We start from the raw sequence: 20,138 nt of genomic DNA, 5'->3' as shown, positions 1-20,138 counted from the left end.
GTGCACGCTTTCTTCTGGTTGCCCTGGGGACGAGACGTAGGCGGAAGTGAAGTTGCACCAGACATTTCCTCTTCCGGGCCTGCCTTCCCGCCACATGGGGTGTCGCTTCCGGAGTGGTATCCTAACTCTGTACCTGCCGCTGCGCTCCGTCCTCCAAACCCAGCATCGCATGCTCGGCCCAGAGTCCGTTTCTCCCCCTAAAAAGCCTCGCCACAACCTCATGGCACCGCCCCGAATTGGGACGCACAACGGCACCTTCCACTGCGACGAGGCGCTGGCCTGCGCGTTGCTCCGCCTCCTGCCAGAGTACAGGGTACGGCCGCCCGCGCACTGGCCCGGTTCCTCCCCAGACACACCCCCCGGACACCCGACCTTAACCCTGACTCCTGCCTCACAGCCCTTCTGTCTGCAGGATGCCGAGATTGTGCGGACTCGGGACCCTGAAAAACTGGCTTCGTGTGACATCGTGGTGGATGTGGGTGGCGAGTACGACCCTCTGAAGCACCGGTATGACCATCACCAGAGGTGAGTTCACAAACCCCTGTTCTCGGCCTTGCACTGTCCAAGCCCAGCACTGCCTGAACCCATCGCTGGGGCCCCTCTTGCCTCAGCTTTTTCACGCCAGCAGCCATCCATTCATTTGCCCTTGCCCCGGGCCGCTGAGCCCTTCTAATTCCAGCACAGCCAACGGCGGTGGCCTTTTGCTTGGTGTGTTATGTGTATGGGTGTTTTGCCTGCATCGGTGCCCGCAGAGGTCAGAAGGTGTCAGGGTCCCCTGGAATCCGAGTTAGGGAGGGTTGTGAGCCATCATGTGGGTGTAGGGGATTGAACCTGCCTCCGAGGCAAGAGCAACCCCGGCCCCGTGACGGTTAGTTTTCATTATCAACTTGACACAACCTGGATTCTAGAATAACCTGGGAATTGGTTTAGTGAGGGATTATCCAGATCAGGCTGGTCTGTGGGCGTGTTTGTGGGATGTCTTGATTACCTTGACGTGGAAGGCACTAATCCCTAGACTGCATGAGTTAAAAGTAAGCCAGGCACTAGAAGCATGCATGGGCTCTCGAAGTTCCTGCCGCCTTCCTGGCTGTGGTAGACTGTACACTGACATTGTGAGCTAAAATAAGCCTTTTCCCTCCAATTTGATTTTGGTCAGGCATTTGTTTGTTTGTTTGTTTCATTTTATAAATATTAGTGTTTTGCCTGCATTTATGTTTGTGTGAAGGTGTCAGGTCCCTGGGACTGGAGTTAAAGACAGTTGTGAGCTGCCATATGGGTGCTGGGAAGTGAACTCAGGTCCTTTGGAAGAGCAGTTGGTGCTCTTAGCCTGAGAGCCCCTTAGTCAGGTGTTTTATCACCGCAACAGAAATGAAAATGACCACTGTATCACTTTTCCACCCCTGCTCACACTTCTGTGAGTGTCCACACTTCTCCACACCTGCTCGCACTTCTGAGTGTCCACACGTCTCTACACTCAAACACCTGCTCGCACTTCTGAGTGTCCACACTTCTCCACACTCAAACACCTGCTCGCACTTTGGTGTGTGTCCACACTTCTCCACACCTGCTCGCACTTCCCCGTGAGTCTCCACACTCAGACACCTGCTCATACTTCTGTGTGTCCACACTTATCCCATACTCTAACACCTGCTCACACTTCTGTCCCCACTTCTAAAATAAGCTTTTCCTGTGTCTTCACGTTCCTCCTCCAGAATTTCACAACTCCTCCTTCTAGTTTAGGAAAATTTGTTTCCTTATGTTGTGTTTTATTTGTTTGCATTTTTTCCAGACAGGGTTTCTCTGTGTAGCCCTGGCTGTCCTGGAACTCACTCTGTAGACCAGGTTGGCCTCAAACTCACGGAGATCTGCCTGCCTCTGCCTCCCAAGTGCTGGGAGCGCCACCATGCCTGACTTCTTTAGTAAAGAGCATCTATATGGCCGGGCGGTGGTGGCGCACGCCTTTAATCCCAGCACTCGGGAGGCAGAGGCAGGCGGATCTCTGTGAGTTCGAGGCCAGCCTGGACTACCAAGTGAGTCCCAGGAAAGGTGCAAAGCTACACAGAGAAACCCTGTCTCGAAAAACCAAAAAAAAAAAAAAAAAGAGCATCTATATGGAGTGTGAACAGGCTCTTCCTGTCCTCTAAAGTATAACGCCTACTTACCTAACATCTGCATTCTATTGGGCACTGTAAGTAATCTAGAGATATTCTGAAAGATAAAGGAGGAGGAAGGCTGGGGGCACACCTATAACCCCAACACTTAGGAAGTAAAGGCAGGAGGGTCATGAGTTAAAGGTCACCATCTATGAGCAAGTTTGAGCCTAGCCTGGACCACATAAAACCTAGTCTCATCAAGTGAAAAAAATTATAGCTGGTCATGGTGGCAAATGCCTTTAATCCCAGCACTTGGGAGCAGAGACAGGCAGATCTCCTGAGTTGAGGCCAGCCTGGTCTACAAAGTGAGTTCCAGATCAGCCAGGGCTACACAGAGAAACCCTGACTTCAAAAAACAAAACAAAACAAAAAATGTACAGGAGGATGTGTGTGTAGTTTATAGGCAAATACTGCCCCGTTTTATGTAAACTACTTGAGCATCTGGAGGTCAGGTTGCTGGGTCTGTTGTTTCTCCAACTCCCACAGATGAAAGGACAGGATCTTAGCTTTTTCTCCTTAATATGTAAAACACAAAACCTGGCATACAGTAAGCCATGAGTTCCAACCATTGTCGAGTGAATGCAGGAATGGAAGCTTTCAAGGCCTATGTTGGCACTGGAGGAAAAACTAACATCTTTTGAGTGGGTTTTCTTCTCCCCATTCCTACAGCATCCCCGTCCTGCTGATACCCCGGTGTCCACATGTAAACTTTCACATACACCCTAGACTCGTGGACCAAGTCCTTCACTGCAGCCTCTCCTGTGCTCCTCAGGACCTTCACGGAAACCATGAGTTCCCTGTGCCCTGGGAAGCCGTGGCACACCAAGCTGAGCAGTGCGGGACTTGTCTATCTGCACTTCGGGCACAAGCTCCTGGCCCAGTTGCTGGGCACTAGTGAAGAGGACAGCGTGGTGGATACCATCTATGACAAGGTAGGTCCTGAGGCAAAGATGTCCTGTGTATACATTCCCACCAGCTGGCTGGGAGTGGCCCTGGTGCAGCCAGTCTGGAGGTTAAGAGCACAGAATCCTCTACCAGAGGACAGGATTTGGTTCCCAACATCCACATGGTGCTTCACAACATCTGTGACTCCAGTTTCAGGGGATCTGATGCCCTCGTCTGGCCTCCACTGGTACTAGGCATCCACATTGTGCACAGGCACACATGCAAGCAAAGCACCTATACACATAAAAATGAATTAAAAAAATGTTGTGACTATGTAGTCCTGGTTGTCCTGAAACTCACAATGTAGACCATGTTGGCCTTGAACACACAGATTTGCCTGCCTCTGTCTCCTGAGTGCTGGGGTTAAACATGTGCTACAATACAATGCCCAGCTAAAAAAATTTTTAATGAGGGCTGGAAAGATGGCTCAACAGTTAAGAGCACTGACTGCTCTTCCAGAGGTCCTGAGTTCAATTCCCAGCAACCACATGGTGGCTCACAACCACCTGTAATGAGATCTGGCGCCCTCTTCTGACCTGCAGGCACACATGCAGAACAGCACTCATCCACAAAATAAAATTAATGAAAAATAATAATAAGTCATTGGCCCCTCTGTGCACATGCTGGCTTTGGCACAGGTGATGCAGCCCCTTGTGTTAGAGGTCAGGTGACCTGAATTCCAGTCCCAACACTGCGCTGCCTCCTTCTCCCTCTGCCCATCTGGTCAATGGTGAGACACTCAGGGCTGTTGTGAGGAAGTGTGTGTACATTCTGTGAAACCTACGCCAATTTACGATGGTGGGTGTCCTCAAGTGCACCTCCCCTGCCACTACTTCAGATGTACGAGAACTTCGTGGAAGAGGTGGACGCAGTGGACAATGGGATCTCTCAGTGGGAAGAAGGGGAGCCTCGGTATGCACTGACCACCACACTGAGTGCCAGGGTTGCTCGGCTCAATCCCACCTGGAACCAGCCCAACCAGGACACTGAGGTAGGGAGAGCCGAGGACAGAGTAAGAGCAGCCGCCCTCCCAGTCCTGTGAGTGGAATCCGGCCAGTGCCCAGCGTGACTTGTGCTTCCGCCTTTCCCAGGCAGGGTTCAGGCGTGCCATGGACCTGGTGCAAGAGGAGTTCCTGCAGAGACTGCATTTCTACCAGCACAGCTGGCTCCCAGCCCGGGCCCTGGTAGAGGAGGCCCTGGCCCAGCGATTCAAGGTAGAGCTGGGAGGTGGCCTGGGCCAGGATGCTTCTGGGCCATCTGGTCAACTGGGCCTCCTGCTTCTACCCAAACCTGGCCACACACTGCTTCCCTCAGGTGGACTCGAGTGGGAAGATAGTGGAACTGGCCAAAGGTGGGTGCCCTTGGAAGGAGCATCTCTACCACCTAGAGTCTGAGCTGTGCCCCCCAGCGGCCATCGCCTTCGTTATCTACACTGACCAGGCTGGGCAGTGGCGAGTCCAGTGTGTCCCCAAGGAGCCTCACTCTTTCCAAAGCCGGTGAGTCCCCACAAAACTGCCATCACACCTGCTTCAGCCCTGCTGGAGTCCGCCACCCTTAGCACCTCATGCCTGTGTGTTCTTACACAGGCTGCCCCTGCCAGAGCCGTGGCGGGGCCTTCGGGATGAGGCCCTGGATCAAGTCAGTGGGATCCCTGGCTGCATCTTTGTTCACGCCAGCGGCTTCATCGGTGGGCACCACACTCGAGAAGGCGCCCTGAACATGGCCCGTGCCACTCTTGCCCAGCACCCAGAACCCATGCCCCTTGCAAATGCTGCAGTCCAATAAAACATCACCTGGTAACTTTCTCAGATTAGGTAAGGGCAGCGTCTCTGTGCAGGGCCCCATGCTGGGCATCTCCCATGGCTGCTCAGCTTTGCTTTTCAAACCATTTGACAACCATCCTAGTGGCTGGGGAGAAGCCTCAGGGGTTAAGAGCACTGTTGCTCTTGGAGAGGAATCAGATTCAATTCCTAGCACCCACACAGGAGATCACATAACTGTTTATAATTCCAGTTCAAGAGGATCCAACCCCCTTCTGACTCTGTGGGCACTAGACACACCTGAGATACACATATGTACATGTAGGCAACACACACACAAAGTATTAAATCTTAAAAAGTAAAGAGAAGGGCTGGAGAGATGGCTCAGAGGTTAAGAGCACTGGCTGCTCCTCCAGAGGTCCTGAGTTCAATTCCCAGCAACCACATGGTGGCTCACAACCGTCTGTAATGAGATCTGGCGCCTCTTCTGGCATACAGGCAGAACATTGTATACATAATAAATAAATCTTTTAAAAAAAAAAAAAAAAGCCATCTGAGGACTAAATAACTTGATCAAGTTCACAGGTAGCTAGAAAGTGACAGCAGAATCTTGGTCCCACTCCTTCTTTTCTACTATAACCAGCAACATAGTAAAAAGAAAAAAAAAAACCACCACAGCCTGGTAAATGAATAGAAAACCAGACTTTATTTACAAGTGGGAGTGTGGGGGAGTGGGGCTGGGCAGGTGGAAGTCCTGGAAGAGGGTCCCAAGGGGCAGAGGTTGATGATGTCTCAGTAAACAGTGGCACTTCGTGAACAGAGCCTCCACCTCCAGCTGGCGGCTCCTGAGCCCGGCCAAGCACTGGGCTAAAGCGTGGAAACTGGGCGTTGACAAAGTAGAGAGGGATATGGGCGATGCGGCCTGTGGACCAGCACTACAGAAAATGGGTAAGAAAGGTCTCAAGAGTCTGAACCCAGAAGTGGCCTCACGATAGCGCCAAGACCATTGGGCCTCTAGCCATCCAGAAGACACCTACGCAAGTATGCACATGTATGTACACAACACACACACACACACACACACACACACACACACACACACACACACACACACGAGCCTAGTCCTTATCTACTCACCACACTGAGCAAGGCCCCTTTGCTGAAGGAAGGATGGAAAGTGATGAGCTGAGCCTGGGCTCCTGGTTCCCCCTGAATAACACCACTATGGCAAGAGAAGGAGAGGGTGAGAGGCCAGTGGCGGCTGGGAAGTCGTGCAGTTCACATGGGAAGGTGCTGTGGAGCCCAGGCCCAGAGGCCTGCCCTGCACTTACCAGGGAAGCAGCTCAAACACGGGGCTGTTTCGAGTTCGAAAGAGGAGGATGACGGGATTCCCATCCTGTACCCGTGGGTTTCCTGTAAGAAATGGGTCAGCTAATACAGGGAACTCTGGAAGCCAGGTCCCTGAGGGCAGAGAACAGCAGCCCTGGGGCTGTTAAAAACCTATTAGGCGAGTTCCAGGACAGCCAGAGCTCAGAGAAACCTTGTCTTGAAAAACCAAACAGACAGCCCTTTCTCTAGTTGGATGGAATAGTACACACCTTTAATCTAGCACTCGGAGGCAGGAGGGCCTACCCACTGAGTTCCAGGTCGGCCAGGACTAGCCACTGAGACCCTGTCTCAAAGAAGCAAGCTCATTCCCTTGGCTCCTTACCTTTCATGAGCACAGCCAGACGCTCACCACTAGGGTCCCAAACCATGGAGTGGGCCTCCCCGCCAAGCCTGTGCCAGGACAGGGCGGGCGTTCAGTGTGGCTCTTCCGAGTCTTCACCACCCCTCCCACAGGCACTGAAACCCACCTCTCCTCTCCATCTGGTGTCTGTATTGTTGTCTCAGAAAGATCTGCCACGATTGTTGCTGACTTCGCGCCTCCAACACGTCCCTTCTCTGTTCCTGGAGGGCAGAGGTTTCCTGGGTTTCTGTACCCTTCATCCCTCAGTGCGCTCTTCCGGCTGCTGTCTCCCTCAGACCACCCCACAAAGTCTGCATTCTGAAAGTTAAAACTCACCACATCGTGCTGGGAATGACAAGGAGTAAATTAGTGTTTCCCCTAGAACCGTGAACAGCAGACGGTTTCCATCTGGACTCCAGCAGCCAGTCTGGGGAAGGAGGAAAAAGCCAGGAGAAAAGAGGTCTGTAGGAGGACTAACGCCGGAGAGAAGTAGGGGACCATGCAAGGGAGAGCCAGGCCCATTAAAATCCTCTTCCTCCCAGCGTCTGTGAGTCACAGGCCCCTCTTACCTGGCAGCGCCCTGAGAGAGTGGGCCACCTCTCACAAGTCCACATCTGGGTCTCCCAGACTCTGAGCCAGAGAAAGATTACTGCGTGGGGCCTTCATGCTCCAAACCCGGACTGTCCCGCCCACCTTGCACCCCCCGGGTCAGGTCCAGAAGCCAAGTGTCTTTCTGTTGGACCTTGGCTTCCCTCAGCTTTTCACCGACTCACCGGAAGACAGCTGAAGGAGTCGTAGCCAGGACTTTGCTGCCATCTGGGGACCACAGCAAGTTGGTAACCCCTCCGCCTCGGAACCAGGGAAGGGGGACACAGATTTCTGTTGAGACATCCCATACCTAAGAGACAGGGAACTGGTACAGAAACTCAAAGCACTATTAGTCAGCTCACTTAGGCTGCTCTGTTCCATGCACAAAGGCCCAGAAAAGAGGAAGCAGCAAGAAGGACTTCTCAACCCCAAGACCTGGGCTTAGGGTACAGTGCAGGTTGACAGTCTAAGGCCCGAGGATCGCTCCTTCACTGTATAAACTGAAGACAGACACAATCTCACTCCCCCAAGCTTCCCACCACCAGATGAAGAAGGCTCTTAACACTGAGGGGTGGGGACCACTCACCAGAATAGCAGCATCTACAGGTGAGGCTGAGAGCAGCCGCCCCCCATTGGGGTCCCAAGCCAAGCTGGTGACTGGTGTGTGCCCAGGGTGAGATAATACCTGGGCACAGCCAGAAGAGGGTCTGTGGAATGAACAGAAGGCATAGGGTAAAAAGATGGTAAATGGGGGGGGGGCACACGCCTTTGATCCCAACACTGGGGAGAAACCCCATCTTGAAAAGACAAAAACAGTAAGCACACGCATGGGGGTGCTGGAGAGGGTAAGTGGCTGAGCACAGCGGCTGCTTTCCCCGAGGGTGGGAGTTCAGCCTCCAGCACTCACTGCAGGGGCTCAAAACCACCTGCAACTCCAGCCAGGGCTCAGTGCCCTCTCCTGGCCTCTGCCAGCACCCACACCACAAAATGGAAACGCCCTGTCCCGACTCCATTTCCTTGCTTCTGCTAGAACCTCATTCACTCTAACCTCAGTCCAGGTCGGGAAAAATAAAGGATGATGGTGGATGTTAGAGGGGAAGATCTACGGAGAACTCGTGATTTGCAGGGTAGGAGCCAGGATAAAAAAGCTGTAGGGAGGTGGTGGTGGCGGACACCTTTAATCCCAACACTCAGGAGGGACAGCCAGGCAGATCTCTGTGAGTTTGAGGCCAGCCTGGTCTACAGAGTGAGTTCCAGGAAAGGCGCAAAGCTACACAGAGAAACCCTGTCTCAAAAAAAAAAAAAAAAAAAAAAAACAAGAAAAAGGGCAGAAGCTGCAGGACAGACCTGCAGAGGACTGCTCCCAGCAGAGAGTGTAAAAGAGGCGGTGACCCCACTGGGCTGGGTCACCAATGACATTACCTCAAGGAGAAGTGTCTCTTTTCTCAACCCCTCTCCTTGTCAGAACATCTCTCACTTCCAAGTGCCCACAGCTTTCTGTTTACCAAAAAGCGCTGACTGTGGACTGACTGCCCTCCATCCCTGGGGCCTGGCTCTTCCCTTTCTATCCATCTTGAATTCCTCTGAGGCCCTGGGTCACTCAACTTTATAGGGAACGGTAACTACCAAGTCAGCTCAGTGGCTCCACTGTCCCTGTAACATGTGATCAAAGGTAAATCTTTTATTGTTTTATGTGCGTGACTGTTTTGCACACGTACATGTCAGTGCCCATGATGGCCAGAAGAGGGCATCAGATCATCTGAAAGTCTTCTCTCCTGAGCCATCTCCCCATCCCTAAAATAAAAACATTTTAAAGGGTAGCCCTTTTTTTTTTTTTTTTTTTTTTTGAGCCTTCTTTCTACAGGAACTGTTACTCTACTTATCAATAAAACTTTCTTGGCTTCTCCTTATAAAATTTTTTTTCCTAGGAAGGGGGATAGAGAGAATGTTCAGTGGTTAAGAGCATTAGCTGCTCTTCCAGAGGATCCAAGTTCAATTCTCAGCAACCACATGGTGGCTCACAACCATCTGTAATGAGATCTGGTGCCCTCTTCTGTAATGCAGACAGAATACTGTATACATAATAAATAAATCTTTTAAAAAAAAAAAAAAGTATAAAAATAGTGATGGACAGCCAGGTGGTGGTGGCACACGCCTTTAGTCCTAGCACTTGGGACGAGAGGGAGGCAGATCTCTGTGAGTTCAAGGTCAGCCAAGGCTAAACAGAGGAAACCCTGCTTCAACAAACAAACAAAAACAAAGGAATGGGCAGATGTCAGCTTCTCAGTTTTGCGTTGAGAATAAACTGAAACCAGCCTGGCATGGTGGTCACCCTTTAACCCCAAAACTCAGGACGCAGAGAAAAATCGATCTCTGTGAGCTCAAGACTAGCCTGGTCTACATAGCAAGTTCTAGACCAACCAGAGCTACAAAGGAAGACCCTGTCAAAAAAAAGTATACTGAAACAGTAATTTCATAACTCCTCTGTAAGGATTACGCTAAAACAGGGCTGGCAGGAGAGGAAAAGAAACAAGAATGGAGGAGGGGCAGAGAGGTGGCACTAAATCCTGAGGACCTGTGTTCAGTCTCGGGGACCCACAGGAACTCCCCAAAACTATCCTCATGTCCACACTTGACCTGTGGCATCTGTCCCCAGACATACAATAAGTAAATATACTTTCCTAAAAAAAGAAAACACCAGGCATGGTGGCACATATCTTTAATCCCAGCCTTCTCTGTGAGTGAGTTCCAGGCCAGCCTGGTCTACATAGTGGGACCCTGTCTGGAAAAACAAAACAAAGTAATTCTTTTGTTCTCTTTCATAACTCCCTTTTCCTCTACCACCACCACACTCCTGCTCTCTCTTTTTTAAGTGTTCTCAGGTCTCAGGCTGGGCTCAACGTTCTGAGAAGTGGTCCCCAAGTCTCAGACTCCCAAGTAGTTGGGGCTGCAGGTATGTAAGGCTGGCTGTCCTTAGTTCTTCCACATCGGGAGCTGGCTGAAAGGTTTTCTTTTCTTTTTCTTTTTTTTTTTAAGGTTTATTTATTTAAAAAAAAAAAAAGATTTATTTATTTACTATGTATACACTGTTCTGCCTGTATATATGCCTGCTGGCCAGGCACCAGATCTCATTACAGGTGGTTGTGATCTCCCACATGGGTGCTGGGAATTGAACTCGGGACCTTTGGAAGAGCAGCCAGTGCTCTTAACCTCTGAGCCATCTTTCCAGCCCCAAGTTTTCTTATTTATTCACAATTTTAGAATTTTCTGGTTTTGTATTTAGTTCTGACGGAGATTGTTCCCCTAGCCTTCCAGACAATGTTTCCCTGTGTAGCCCTGGCTGTCCTGGAACTCACTCTGTAGACCAGGCTAGCCTTGAACTCAGAGATCCCCTGCCTCTGCCTCCCAGTGCTGGGATTCAGGGGTGCGCCACCACCGACTGGCGATTGTTCCAGTTGTTATGGTTTCTACTCATGTCTGTCTTTGTTCCTGCTCATTCTGTAACTCTGCCTGACAGACGTGTTCTCCCACAATCCCAGAGCCACTAAGTTCTGTCCTTTGTCTAGACAGAGCATCTCAGAACCCACCTGACCTCAGATTGCTCCTCACAGCACTGGAAGACCCCCCGGGGCCCCTGGCATGACCCTGCAGACAAGGCAGGACAGGCTGCCGGGCTCACCTGGTGGACAAGGAGGTGGGGTCCAGGGTCCAGATGAGGATGCAGCTCTGGCAGGCCACAGCCAGCACAGAGGCACTGAGGGGTTTCCAGGCCAGGGCTGCCACATTTCGCTGTAGACGATGCTTCAAGGAGGGAACTATAGTGCTGGGGTGAAGAGAGGAAACTGAGTCAAAGCAGGAACATGAAGCTCAGGGAACCTGAGTCCAGTTAAAAAGATAGAACAAGGGCTGGAGGGATGGCTCAGCGGTTAACAGCACTGGCTGACCTTCCAGAGGACAGGGGTTCAATTCCCAGCAACCACATGGCAGCTCACAACTGCCTGTAACTCCAGTCCCAGGGGACATGTTGCCCTCTTCTGACCTCCACAGGCATTGCATGCACACAGTGCACAAGCAGACATGCAGTGCCCAAGCATGCACGCAGGAAGACACTCAAATACATAAAAAATAAAATTTAGGGCTGGAGAGATGACTCAGCAGTTAAGAGCACTGGCTGCTCTTCCAGAGGACCTGAGTTCAATTCCCAGCACCCACATGGCAGCTCACACCTGTCTGTAACTCCAGTTCCAGAAGGCCAGACACTCTCACACAGACACATGCAGGCAAACCTCCAATCAATGCTCATAAAATAAAAATTAATTATAAAAAATAAATAAAAATTTTAATTTTCTAAAAGAAGATAAAACAGGCCAGGTGTGCTAGCACATGCATTTAATCCCAGCATTTGGGAGGCAGAGTCAGACAGATTGCTGAGTTTAAGGCCAGCCTGGTCTACAGAGCAAGTTCCAGGACAGCCAGGGCTGCGCCAGAAATCCTATCTCCAAAAAAAAAAAAGTAAAACAAAAAAAGAAAAAGGTAAAAACCACAGAGGAGAGAGCTGACCCAGGCCTCAGGACGCAGCTCAGCAGTAACCCTGGTCCTTTGCCTGTGCAAACTCCTGGGTCTGATCTTCAGCACAGGGAAATAAAAGGGGGGGGGGGCTTCTGGGGTTGGTTCAAGAGCATGGGGTATTGTGGGACAGAAGCGTAAGATAAAAGTTACATGTACACTGGCTTCACAGCACACGCCTTTAATCCCAGCACTGAGGCAGAGGCAGGCGGATCTCTGAGTTCAAGGCCAGCAGAGACCCCCATCTTAGAAAAAAAGAAGTTAGACGTAGAAAGGACACATTCAATTGTGGAGTGTCCCCAACCAATTCTAGGAGTTCTACGGAGCAGCCCACAGATGGCAGAGGGTGAGGTCAGTCTGAACTGGACGGAGAGCACCCACCCACGCACCTGCTGGCATTATACACACGGATGGAGTCGTCTAGCAGGGCGACCGCGAACTTGTTGGTGTGAGGATGCCATGCGAAGACCCGTAAGCAGCAGCCAGACCTGCGGGGGATGAGCATGCGGTCGGTGGACGCACCCCACAAACAGCCTGGCCACCCCACTTCCCTCCCACATGGGGAGAGGGGTGCTTACTTAGGGTTCCTACTGTTGTGATAAAACGCCACAGCCAAGAGCAACGTGGGAGGAGGCGTTTCCTTCACTACAGCCTGTAACCCAGCCCCTCACTTACAGCCTGTAACCCAGCCCCTCACTTACAGCCTGTAACCCAGCCCCTCACTTACTTACAGCCCGTAACCCAGCCCCTCACTTACTTACAGCCTGTAACCCAGCCCCTCACTACAGCCTGTAACCCAGCCCCTCACTACAGCCCGTAACCCAGCCCCTCACTTACAGCCCGTAACCCAGCCCCTCACTTACAGCCCGTAACCCAGCCCCTCACTACAGCCCGTAACCCAGCCCCTCACTTACAGCCCGTAACCCAGCCCCTCACTACAGCCCGTAACCCAGCCCTCACTACAGCCCGTAACCCAGCCCCTCACTTACAGCCCGTAACCCAGCCCCTCACTTACAGCCGTAACCCAGCCCCTCACTTACAGCCTGTAACCCAGCCCCTCACTACAGCCCGTAACCCAGCCCCTCACTTACAGCCCGTAACCCAGCCCCTCACTTACAGCCCGTAACCCAGCCCCTCACTTACAGCCCGTAACCCAGCCCCTCACTTACAGCCCGTAACCCAGCCCCTCACTTACAGCCTGTAACCCAGCCCCTCACTACAGCCCGTAACCCAGCCCCTCACTACAGCCCATAACCCAGTCCCTCACTTACAGCCTGTAACCCAGCCCCTCACTTACAGCCTGTAACCCAGCCCCTCACTTACTTACAGCCTGTAACCCAGCCCCTCACTACAGCCTGTAACCCAGCCCCTCACTTACAGCCTGTAACCCAGCCCCTCACTTACAGCCCGTAACCCAGCCCCTCACTTACAACCTGTAACCCAGCCCCTCACTTACAACCTGTAACCCAGCCCCCGGGGCAGTGAGGGCAGGAGGTCAAGGCTCTGCTGCCGCGGCAGGAACTGGAGCAGGGCTGTGCTGTCCTGACATTACCTGGCTTGCTCAGTCTGCTTTCTTTCCTTTCTGGGAGGTGGGTTAAGTGGCTGGGTGGGTTTTTTTGTTTGGTTCTGTTTTTGAGACAGGGTCTCACTATGTAGCTCTAGCTGTCCACAACTCACCACACAGACCAGGCTGGCCTCTAATTCTGAGATCCACCTGCCTCTGCCTCTGAGTGCTGGGATTAAAGGAGTGCGCCACTGTATCAGATTTCAGTCTGCTTTCTTATATCACCCAGGACCACCATAGTGAGCTGGGCCTTCCCACATCAATCAAGAAAACACCCCCACTGCTGAAAACAGAAAAAGAAAACACCCTACAGACTTGTCCCATAGGCCAATTTAGTCAGTGAATTTTCTTAATTGAGGTTCCCTCTTTCCAAATGACTCTAGCTTGTAGCAAGGTGAGATAAAACTAGCAAGACAGGGGTGACCATGTGGACAGGTGCCTCTGCCTTGACCTCTTTCTCTCCCCAAAGGACTTCTGTGCCACAGGGTGCCAGAGTTTGTGCACTCACCAGTTAGTTACTTGGGCAAACTCAGCGATCAGATCTTCACTCCTGAGCTGTAAGAACATGGCAGACAGACATACCATACATGGGAGTTCACCTACCCAACCTTCCCACAGGGGAGCTGGAACACTCCTACCCTCCTGGCCATCCCACCAGCCCTGCCCACAAAGGAGGGAGGCAGGGAGGAGGTCAAACTTACGGACAGATGTGGGAACAGGGAGCCGTGGAGGGAGGAGGCCCACTGACAGAGAGCCAGGGCCCAGCTGGATGCTGTCTTTACCCACTCGTACACTGCGGGGTTAGAGACAGCTCTGGTTACACCTTACTAGCCACGCTCTTAGGTGAGGACAGAGTCAAAACTCTTCAATCCTGTGCCCAGCAGTGTATGGGTCTAGATACCGTCTGCCCAGGACCCACTCTGGAGTATGTGGGGTACATAGAAGACAGGGTGGCGGGGTGGGGGGGGGGGGGGGGAGCAGCCGAAGGAAGGAGTTGGGCTAACGGGTGTGGGGTGAGCTTGAGGACAGTACGTATAGGAGATAAGCTTATACAAGCCGAGGGAACCGGGGTGCTTACCTTCTTCCTCTGAGTTTGCGACTTCATTCAGGACCCCAAAAAGGCCGACATCACGCCTCACAAGGAGAAAAAGATAAGCGTTATTCTCAGCCTGTCACAGGTCCCCCTAACAGGTTTCATTCGGTCCACAAAGGTAAATTAAAGCGGGTTGGAGTGTGTGAGTGTGTGTGTGTGTGTGTGTGTAGCACAGTTTGAAGAGCACCTGCCTAGCATGACTAAAGCCCTGGGTCCAATCCCTACCTGCACATTAAAATCAGATGTGAAAAAAAAAAAAAAAAAAAAAAAAAATCAGATGTGGTAGCACATGACTGTGATCCCAGCACTGGGTAGGTAAAATCTGGAAGATTATAATTTCAAGGTCCTTAGCAATGAGTATGAGGCCAGCGTGAGCTATATGAGGCATTATCTCATTAATAAAAAATAAAAATAAAAAGGAGGTACTGTATTTTTAATGAGTGCCAACTAAGCATCATGCACTTTATATATTGCCTTTTTTTTTTTCTTTTTTCCCTACCAAGACAAGGTTTCTCTGTGTAACAGTCCTGGCTGCCCTGGAACTTTGTAGAGCAGGTTGGCCTTGAATTCACAGAGATCCACCTGCCTCTGCCTCCCAAGTGCTGGGATTAAAATTAAAGGTGTGTGCCACCACGCCTGGCTTGTCCTTTCACTTATCACACTAACCCAAATGACAGTTTGCGCACTTACAGGTGAGGCAACTAAATTTCATAGATTGGGGTCAGTTAGACCTGGCCGGGTGTAGTGGCTCACACCTTTAATTCCAGCATGCAGGAAGAACCCCGTGAGTCCTCAGCCAACCTGGTCTAAATAGTGAGTTCTATCCAGCCAGAGCTATATACTGATTGAGATGAAACCCTCTCTCAAAAAGAGAATGAGAGAGAGAGAGGGAGAGAGAGGGAGCCAGCGAGTACATTAACTTTACTTTCAAACACTGAATGACAAGTCATTGAAGTGTCTTAAGCAAGGGAAACAATCACATGAGCATTTTAGAAAGATCAATTTGAAATTAGAGGAGTCCAGAATGGAGAAAAGGATCAGTTAACAAGCTGCTTAAGGACTCCAGAAAAAAATGATAGAGTAGCCTGAACCTGCAGGATATAGAAGAGACTTAGGAAGCAGAACACAGGCTTAAGGACTAATTAAGACATCGGTAAGGGAAAGAGCAATATCCCGAGAAACATCTAGAAGGAATTATATCAGCAAATATGCCTCTAATGTGCCAGGTATTGGGCAAGGGGCTTCCATAGTCCAATTTAACCATTACCACAATCCCATTGCCCAGTTTCTCTGTTTTGTTTGCTTTTTGATTTGGTTGACTGTTTTTGAGATAGAGTCTCATGCAGTCCAGGCTGGCCTCAATCTTGCTATACAGCCAGGAACGACAATAATTTTTTTGTTTGTTTGTTTGTTTTTGTTTTTCCGAGACAGGGTTTCTCTGTGTGGTTTTGGTTCCTGTCCTGGTCTTGCTCTGTTGACCAGGCTGGCCTCGAACTCATAGAGATCTGCCTGGCTCTGCCTCCTGAAGTGGGATTAAAGGTGTGCGCCACCACTGCCCGGCAACAATAATTTTTTTTTTTAAAGATTTATTTATTTATTATGTATACAGCATATATGACTGCAGGCCAGAAGCGGGCACCAGATCTCATTACAGATGGTTGTGAGCCACCATGTGTTTGCTGGGAATTGAACTCAGGACCTCTGGAAGAGCAGTCAGTGCTCTTAACCTCTAAGCCATCTCTCCAGCCCAACAATAAATTTTTGATCCTTCTGCACCAGCACACCCAGTTTTATGTGGCAACAACTCACAAAGTACCTCATGAATCCAGCAACTTAATTTCCAGGGATCCTTCTTACAGATAACAGTAATAACGGTGACAGCAAACATTTCAAGGGATTAGTATGTGCCAGGACATGCCTCTAAGTTCTTTGCATCCATTTAATACTATATTGTAAAATAGGTTTCATTTGAGGACAGAAAAAATGGTGGCCGGAGACCAGGTAACACAGCTTCAGCTCTTACAACGTGCCCTATGTATGCATGAACCAACACAACCTCTACCTAACTCTGCTGAGCTTCAGATAAAAGCTCTGAAGAAGGCACTGGGGCCCCCCTTTGATCCCAGCACTCGGGAGGCAGAGGCAGGCGGATCTCTGTGAGTTCGAGGCCAGCCTGGGCTACAAAGCAAGATCCAGGACAGGCACCAAAACTACACGGAGAAACCCTGTCACGAACCCCCCCAAAAGGCTCTGAACAAATAATGAAAGACATGAGGTGGGAGCTGAGAGCAGGTTTGCAAAACCATACCAGAAATCAAGGCCTTAGGGATAAATGAAGCTTCTGATAAAGCCTTGAGTAGTAGATGGGCTACCTATACGATTTGGGGTGTTACAGATATGAAGAGAGAGAGTGAATAAAGCAGCCCTTTTAAGAGCACCCCGAAGAAGAGGCGTGGGGACATCTGTAGACCCGGCCCTCGCATCCCTCTGCCATGCCTCACCAAACATTGATGCATCTCTTCCACACTCGTTCCCGGTGATGGATGAAGGCCGTTCTTGTACCGTGGTCCAGCCTCCCAGGGGTTTTTAGCGGATCCTTGGTCAGGTGCAGGACAGGAAGATTGATCCACTATACCTCAGAAGTTGGGGAGCGGGGTCAGTCTCTCCCCCACGGCTTCCCAGAAATCCCTTACCACCTCCCACCGTGACGGGACGAGGCCTAAGAGGTTCCACGGCCCCACTCCCCACACCCACAAATGTAACACTTGTGGGGCAGAAAACCAAATATTAGTCCGCATCTGCAAGCCCTGGTCGTTTTCCCAGGGCCGACATCAGGAAAGACCTGACCCGGAGCATCCTTCCTTTCCCGACCCCCCCAGCACCTCCTCACGTGCCCTGGCGTCCCCGAGGGGCCAGAACCGGCCCCGGAACACATTTCGTCCTCTCCAGTCCCCCGTGCGAGCCAAGCGGCTTCCAACCCGGGGGCCCGGCGGCCACCCCCAATTTCTGCAGACCCGCCCCCCCGCCGCTGCATCCCCCACCCGGACCACCTGGCCCCGGAAGTCGGGGGGCGGGCTCTCATAGCTGCTGCCGGTCACCAGCTCGTTATTGTGCTCGTAGAGGGTGACCTGACCCCGAGGCGGCGGCGGGGGAAACAAGCCCAGAGAGCACATCTTGCCAGTCCGGAAGGCTTCTGGAGTCGATAAGCTCCGGGCTCGTGAACGGACGCGCTCCCCTGACTCTTAGTTCCCGGGCTAGATTCGTAATGCGGACGGGTAGCCGTACAGGACAAACCTCAGCGCGAAGCTCAGCGGAAGTGCAGTGAAGAAAGTTCCGAGTGAGTTTTCTGGACGGACTTCCGGGACGTCCTAGCGCGCCTCCTAGCGGACGGCGCTGGCACGGCGCGCCTCCTAGCGGACGGCGCGGGCACGGCGCGGGGCCAGCCCGTAGTACAGCGCGCCGCGGTTTGGTTTTGGTTTGTTTCCTCTGAGACTACTGTTTTTTCCAACTCTGAATCCCCAACAGCGTCTCCCACTCACTTGGTACGGAAAAAGCCCAAAATAAGCCAGGTTTAGGAAAGTACCTAATTAAAGCCTCCAACGCCGTGGGCAGCCCTGAGGAAAACACAGACTGTGTCCTGTCTCTGCACGGTCAGAACGGACTTTAGGAGACGGTGCTGCGCCTGCTGAACCCGGGCCCACCGGCAAAGGAGTCCTAAAAGAGAAAGGCGGACACCGGAAACACAGAAACGGTTCCTGAGTACATTACTATGAACGCTTTTCTAGTCCTTACCATTACCCCAAAAATGCACTGTGGAACTACCAGTAACAAAGTGACACAGATCGGGTCTGGATATACCCAAACCAGACACTGGCAGGGAAACAAGGTGAGCATCGGCTAATTAGCAAGACCCTGCCTTCCAGTTCCAATGAGACAGAAGGGTCAAAAGTTCAAGGTGCAGGCTGGAGAGATTCTTCCAGAGGTCCTGAGTTCAATTCCCAGCACCCACATGGTGGCTCACAACCATCTGTAATGAGATCTGGTGCCCTCTTCTGGCCCGCAGGCTGAACACTCACTGTATACATAATAAATAAATAAATTAAAAAAAAAAAAGTTCAAGGTTCACTTCATAGTTCCCTTCCAGCTTGAGAAACATGCTACCTTGTCTTTCTTTTGGTGTTTTCAGACTGGGTCTCACTATGTTGCTCTGGCTAGCCTGGAACTTGCTGTGTAGACCTGGCTGGCCTTGAACTCATAGATCTTCCTGCTTCTGCCTCCCTAGTGCTGAGATTAAAATATACCACCATGCCCTCCTGAGACCCTGTCAGAGAGAGGGGAGGGTGGGTGGAATCTAAAGAAAGGAACTAAAACTAGAGGAGAAAGTAAGTGACATAATTGGTTACTTTTGGTTGCCAGCTTATTTAGAAATGATTAGATGGTTTAATTCTAATTTAATTTAATTCTAATCAATGGTTTCGTTCATTTATGAGCTCAAAATCTGAATAGACTATTGGGAGGGAAGTGGTGAGATTGTGACCCTCACAGGAATGGAAATGTACCAGGCTTTTCTTTTAGGCCACCAACCAGTTCCCAGATCATGATCAGAGACTTATTGTTTTGAATGCTCTGCCTTGGCTTAGGCTCATTTCTGGCTAGCTCTTTTGACTTGAATTAACCCGATTCTCTTTATCCACCTTTTGCCTCTGGGCTTTTTACTTTTCTTCCTTCTGTGTATCTTTCTTTCACTGCTTCTTGTGTCTGGCCGGCAGCTGCTGCCTGGCTTCTGGCCCCTGGCATCTCCCTCATCCTCTCTTATCTTGTTCCTCTTCTCCCAATCCTAGATTTCTCCTCCTATTTATTGTCTCTGCCCGCCAACCTCACCTATCCCTCTTCTGCCTAGCTATTGGTCAGTCAGCTCTTTATTAGACCAATCAGGTGCCTTAGGCAGGCAAGGTGGAACAGATGCAACACATCCTTACATAATTAGACAAATGCAGCATAAACAAACAGAACACATCTTTGCCTAGTTAAATAATATTCCACAACAGAGGAGTACCCTCAAAGGGTATGCCTTGCGCCTAACTCCTTGTTAATACTTCTCTCTGCTTCCTGGCCACCATGCATGAGCAACCTCTGCTGCTGTGATACCATCTCCTCTGAAGCCCAAAGAAATGGATTCACCTAACCTTGGACTGGAACCTCTGAAGCTGAGTCTGACTTCCCCCTCTAACTGGACATGGAGGTGCATTCACTCCGGTAACCCCAGCACTCAGGTGGTACTGCATTCATGCCTGGTGCCTGTAGGCCCAAAGAGGGCCTTGATTAGCCTGGAACTGGAGTTAAGGACAGTTGTGAGTGGCCATGTGGGTGCTGAGAGTCAAACTCAGATACTCTGGAAGAGCAGCAATGCTCTCAACTGCTGAGCCATCTTTTCAGTCATAACTATTTTATATGGTTGTTTCACAATTTAGAATACTGGAAGTGGAGCTGTCTACAAAGTTGTAAAGTGCTAACTAAACAAATCTCAGAAGTTGTTAGCCATAATTCTAGTTCTGTGGACAATGACCTTTCTTTTCTTATTTATATTCATTTATTTACTTGTCATTGCCAGGGAAGAAGCCCAAAGCCTCTGCTAGCTAACTAATCACAAAATCTACCATTCAAGGTACACTCTCAACCCCTAAATGCTAGATACTCTTAATAAATTCAAAGATGTGAGCTGGGGATGTAACTTAGTCAG

The 20,138-nt window shown here is 50.7% G+C and overlaps 2 protein-coding genes across 3 annotated transcripts; one reads left to right on the top strand and one right to left on the bottom strand.

Moving 5' to 3' along the window:
• Window positions 1-65: 65 nt before the first annotated feature.
• Myg1 (MYG1 exonuclease) lies at window positions 66-4,908 on the top strand. Of its 2 annotated transcripts, none has more exons than XM_037197326.1 (7): window positions 66-313; window positions 398-525; window positions 2,926-3,085; window positions 3,937-4,089; window positions 4,190-4,312; window positions 4,413-4,594; window positions 4,685-4,908. In XM_037197326.1, exons 1-7 carry the CDS (start codon window positions 95-97, stop codon window positions 4,881-4,883), a joined length of 1,164 nt encoding a protein of 387 aa, XP_037053221.1. In that variant the 5' UTR covers window positions 66-94; the 3' UTR covers window positions 4,884-4,908. The 2 variants fall into 2 exon arrangements, with proteins under 2 accessions (XP_037053221.1, XP_028730308.1); XM_028874475.2 differs by having other exon boundaries at window positions 67-313; window positions 413-525.
• A 510-nt stretch (window positions 4,909-5,418) lies between these two features.
• On the bottom strand, window positions 5,419-17,730 carry Aaas (aladin WD repeat nucleoporin). The gene is made up of 17 exons (XM_028874337.2): window positions 17,449-17,730; window positions 16,900-17,027; window positions 14,384-14,439; window positions 14,007-14,098; window positions 13,814-13,860; window positions 12,131-12,229; window positions 10,855-10,998; window positions 7,762-7,882; window positions 7,361-7,485; window positions 7,157-7,217; window positions 6,924-7,014; window positions 6,715-6,808; window positions 6,570-6,637; window positions 6,190-6,271; window positions 5,996-6,080; window positions 5,538-5,793; window positions 5,419-5,447 (listed from the first exon to the last, which is right to left on the bottom strand). Exons 1-17 carry the CDS (start codon window positions 17,569-17,571, stop codon window positions 5,419-5,421), a joined length of 1,701 nt encoding a protein of 566 aa, XP_028730170.1. The 5' UTR covers window positions 17,572-17,730.
• Between the last annotated feature and the right edge of the window lie 2,408 nt (window positions 17,731-20,138).

The sequence above is a fragment of the Peromyscus leucopus genome, chromosome 20, assembly GCF_004664715.2.
Source record: "Peromyscus leucopus breed LL Stock chromosome 20, UCI_PerLeu_2.1, whole genome shotgun sequence".
NCBI lineage: Eukaryota > Metazoa > Chordata > Mammalia > Rodentia > Cricetidae > Peromyscus > Peromyscus leucopus.
Note: the sequence above shows the minus strand (reverse complement) of the source record. Positions and strands in the feature narration are given on the sequence as shown.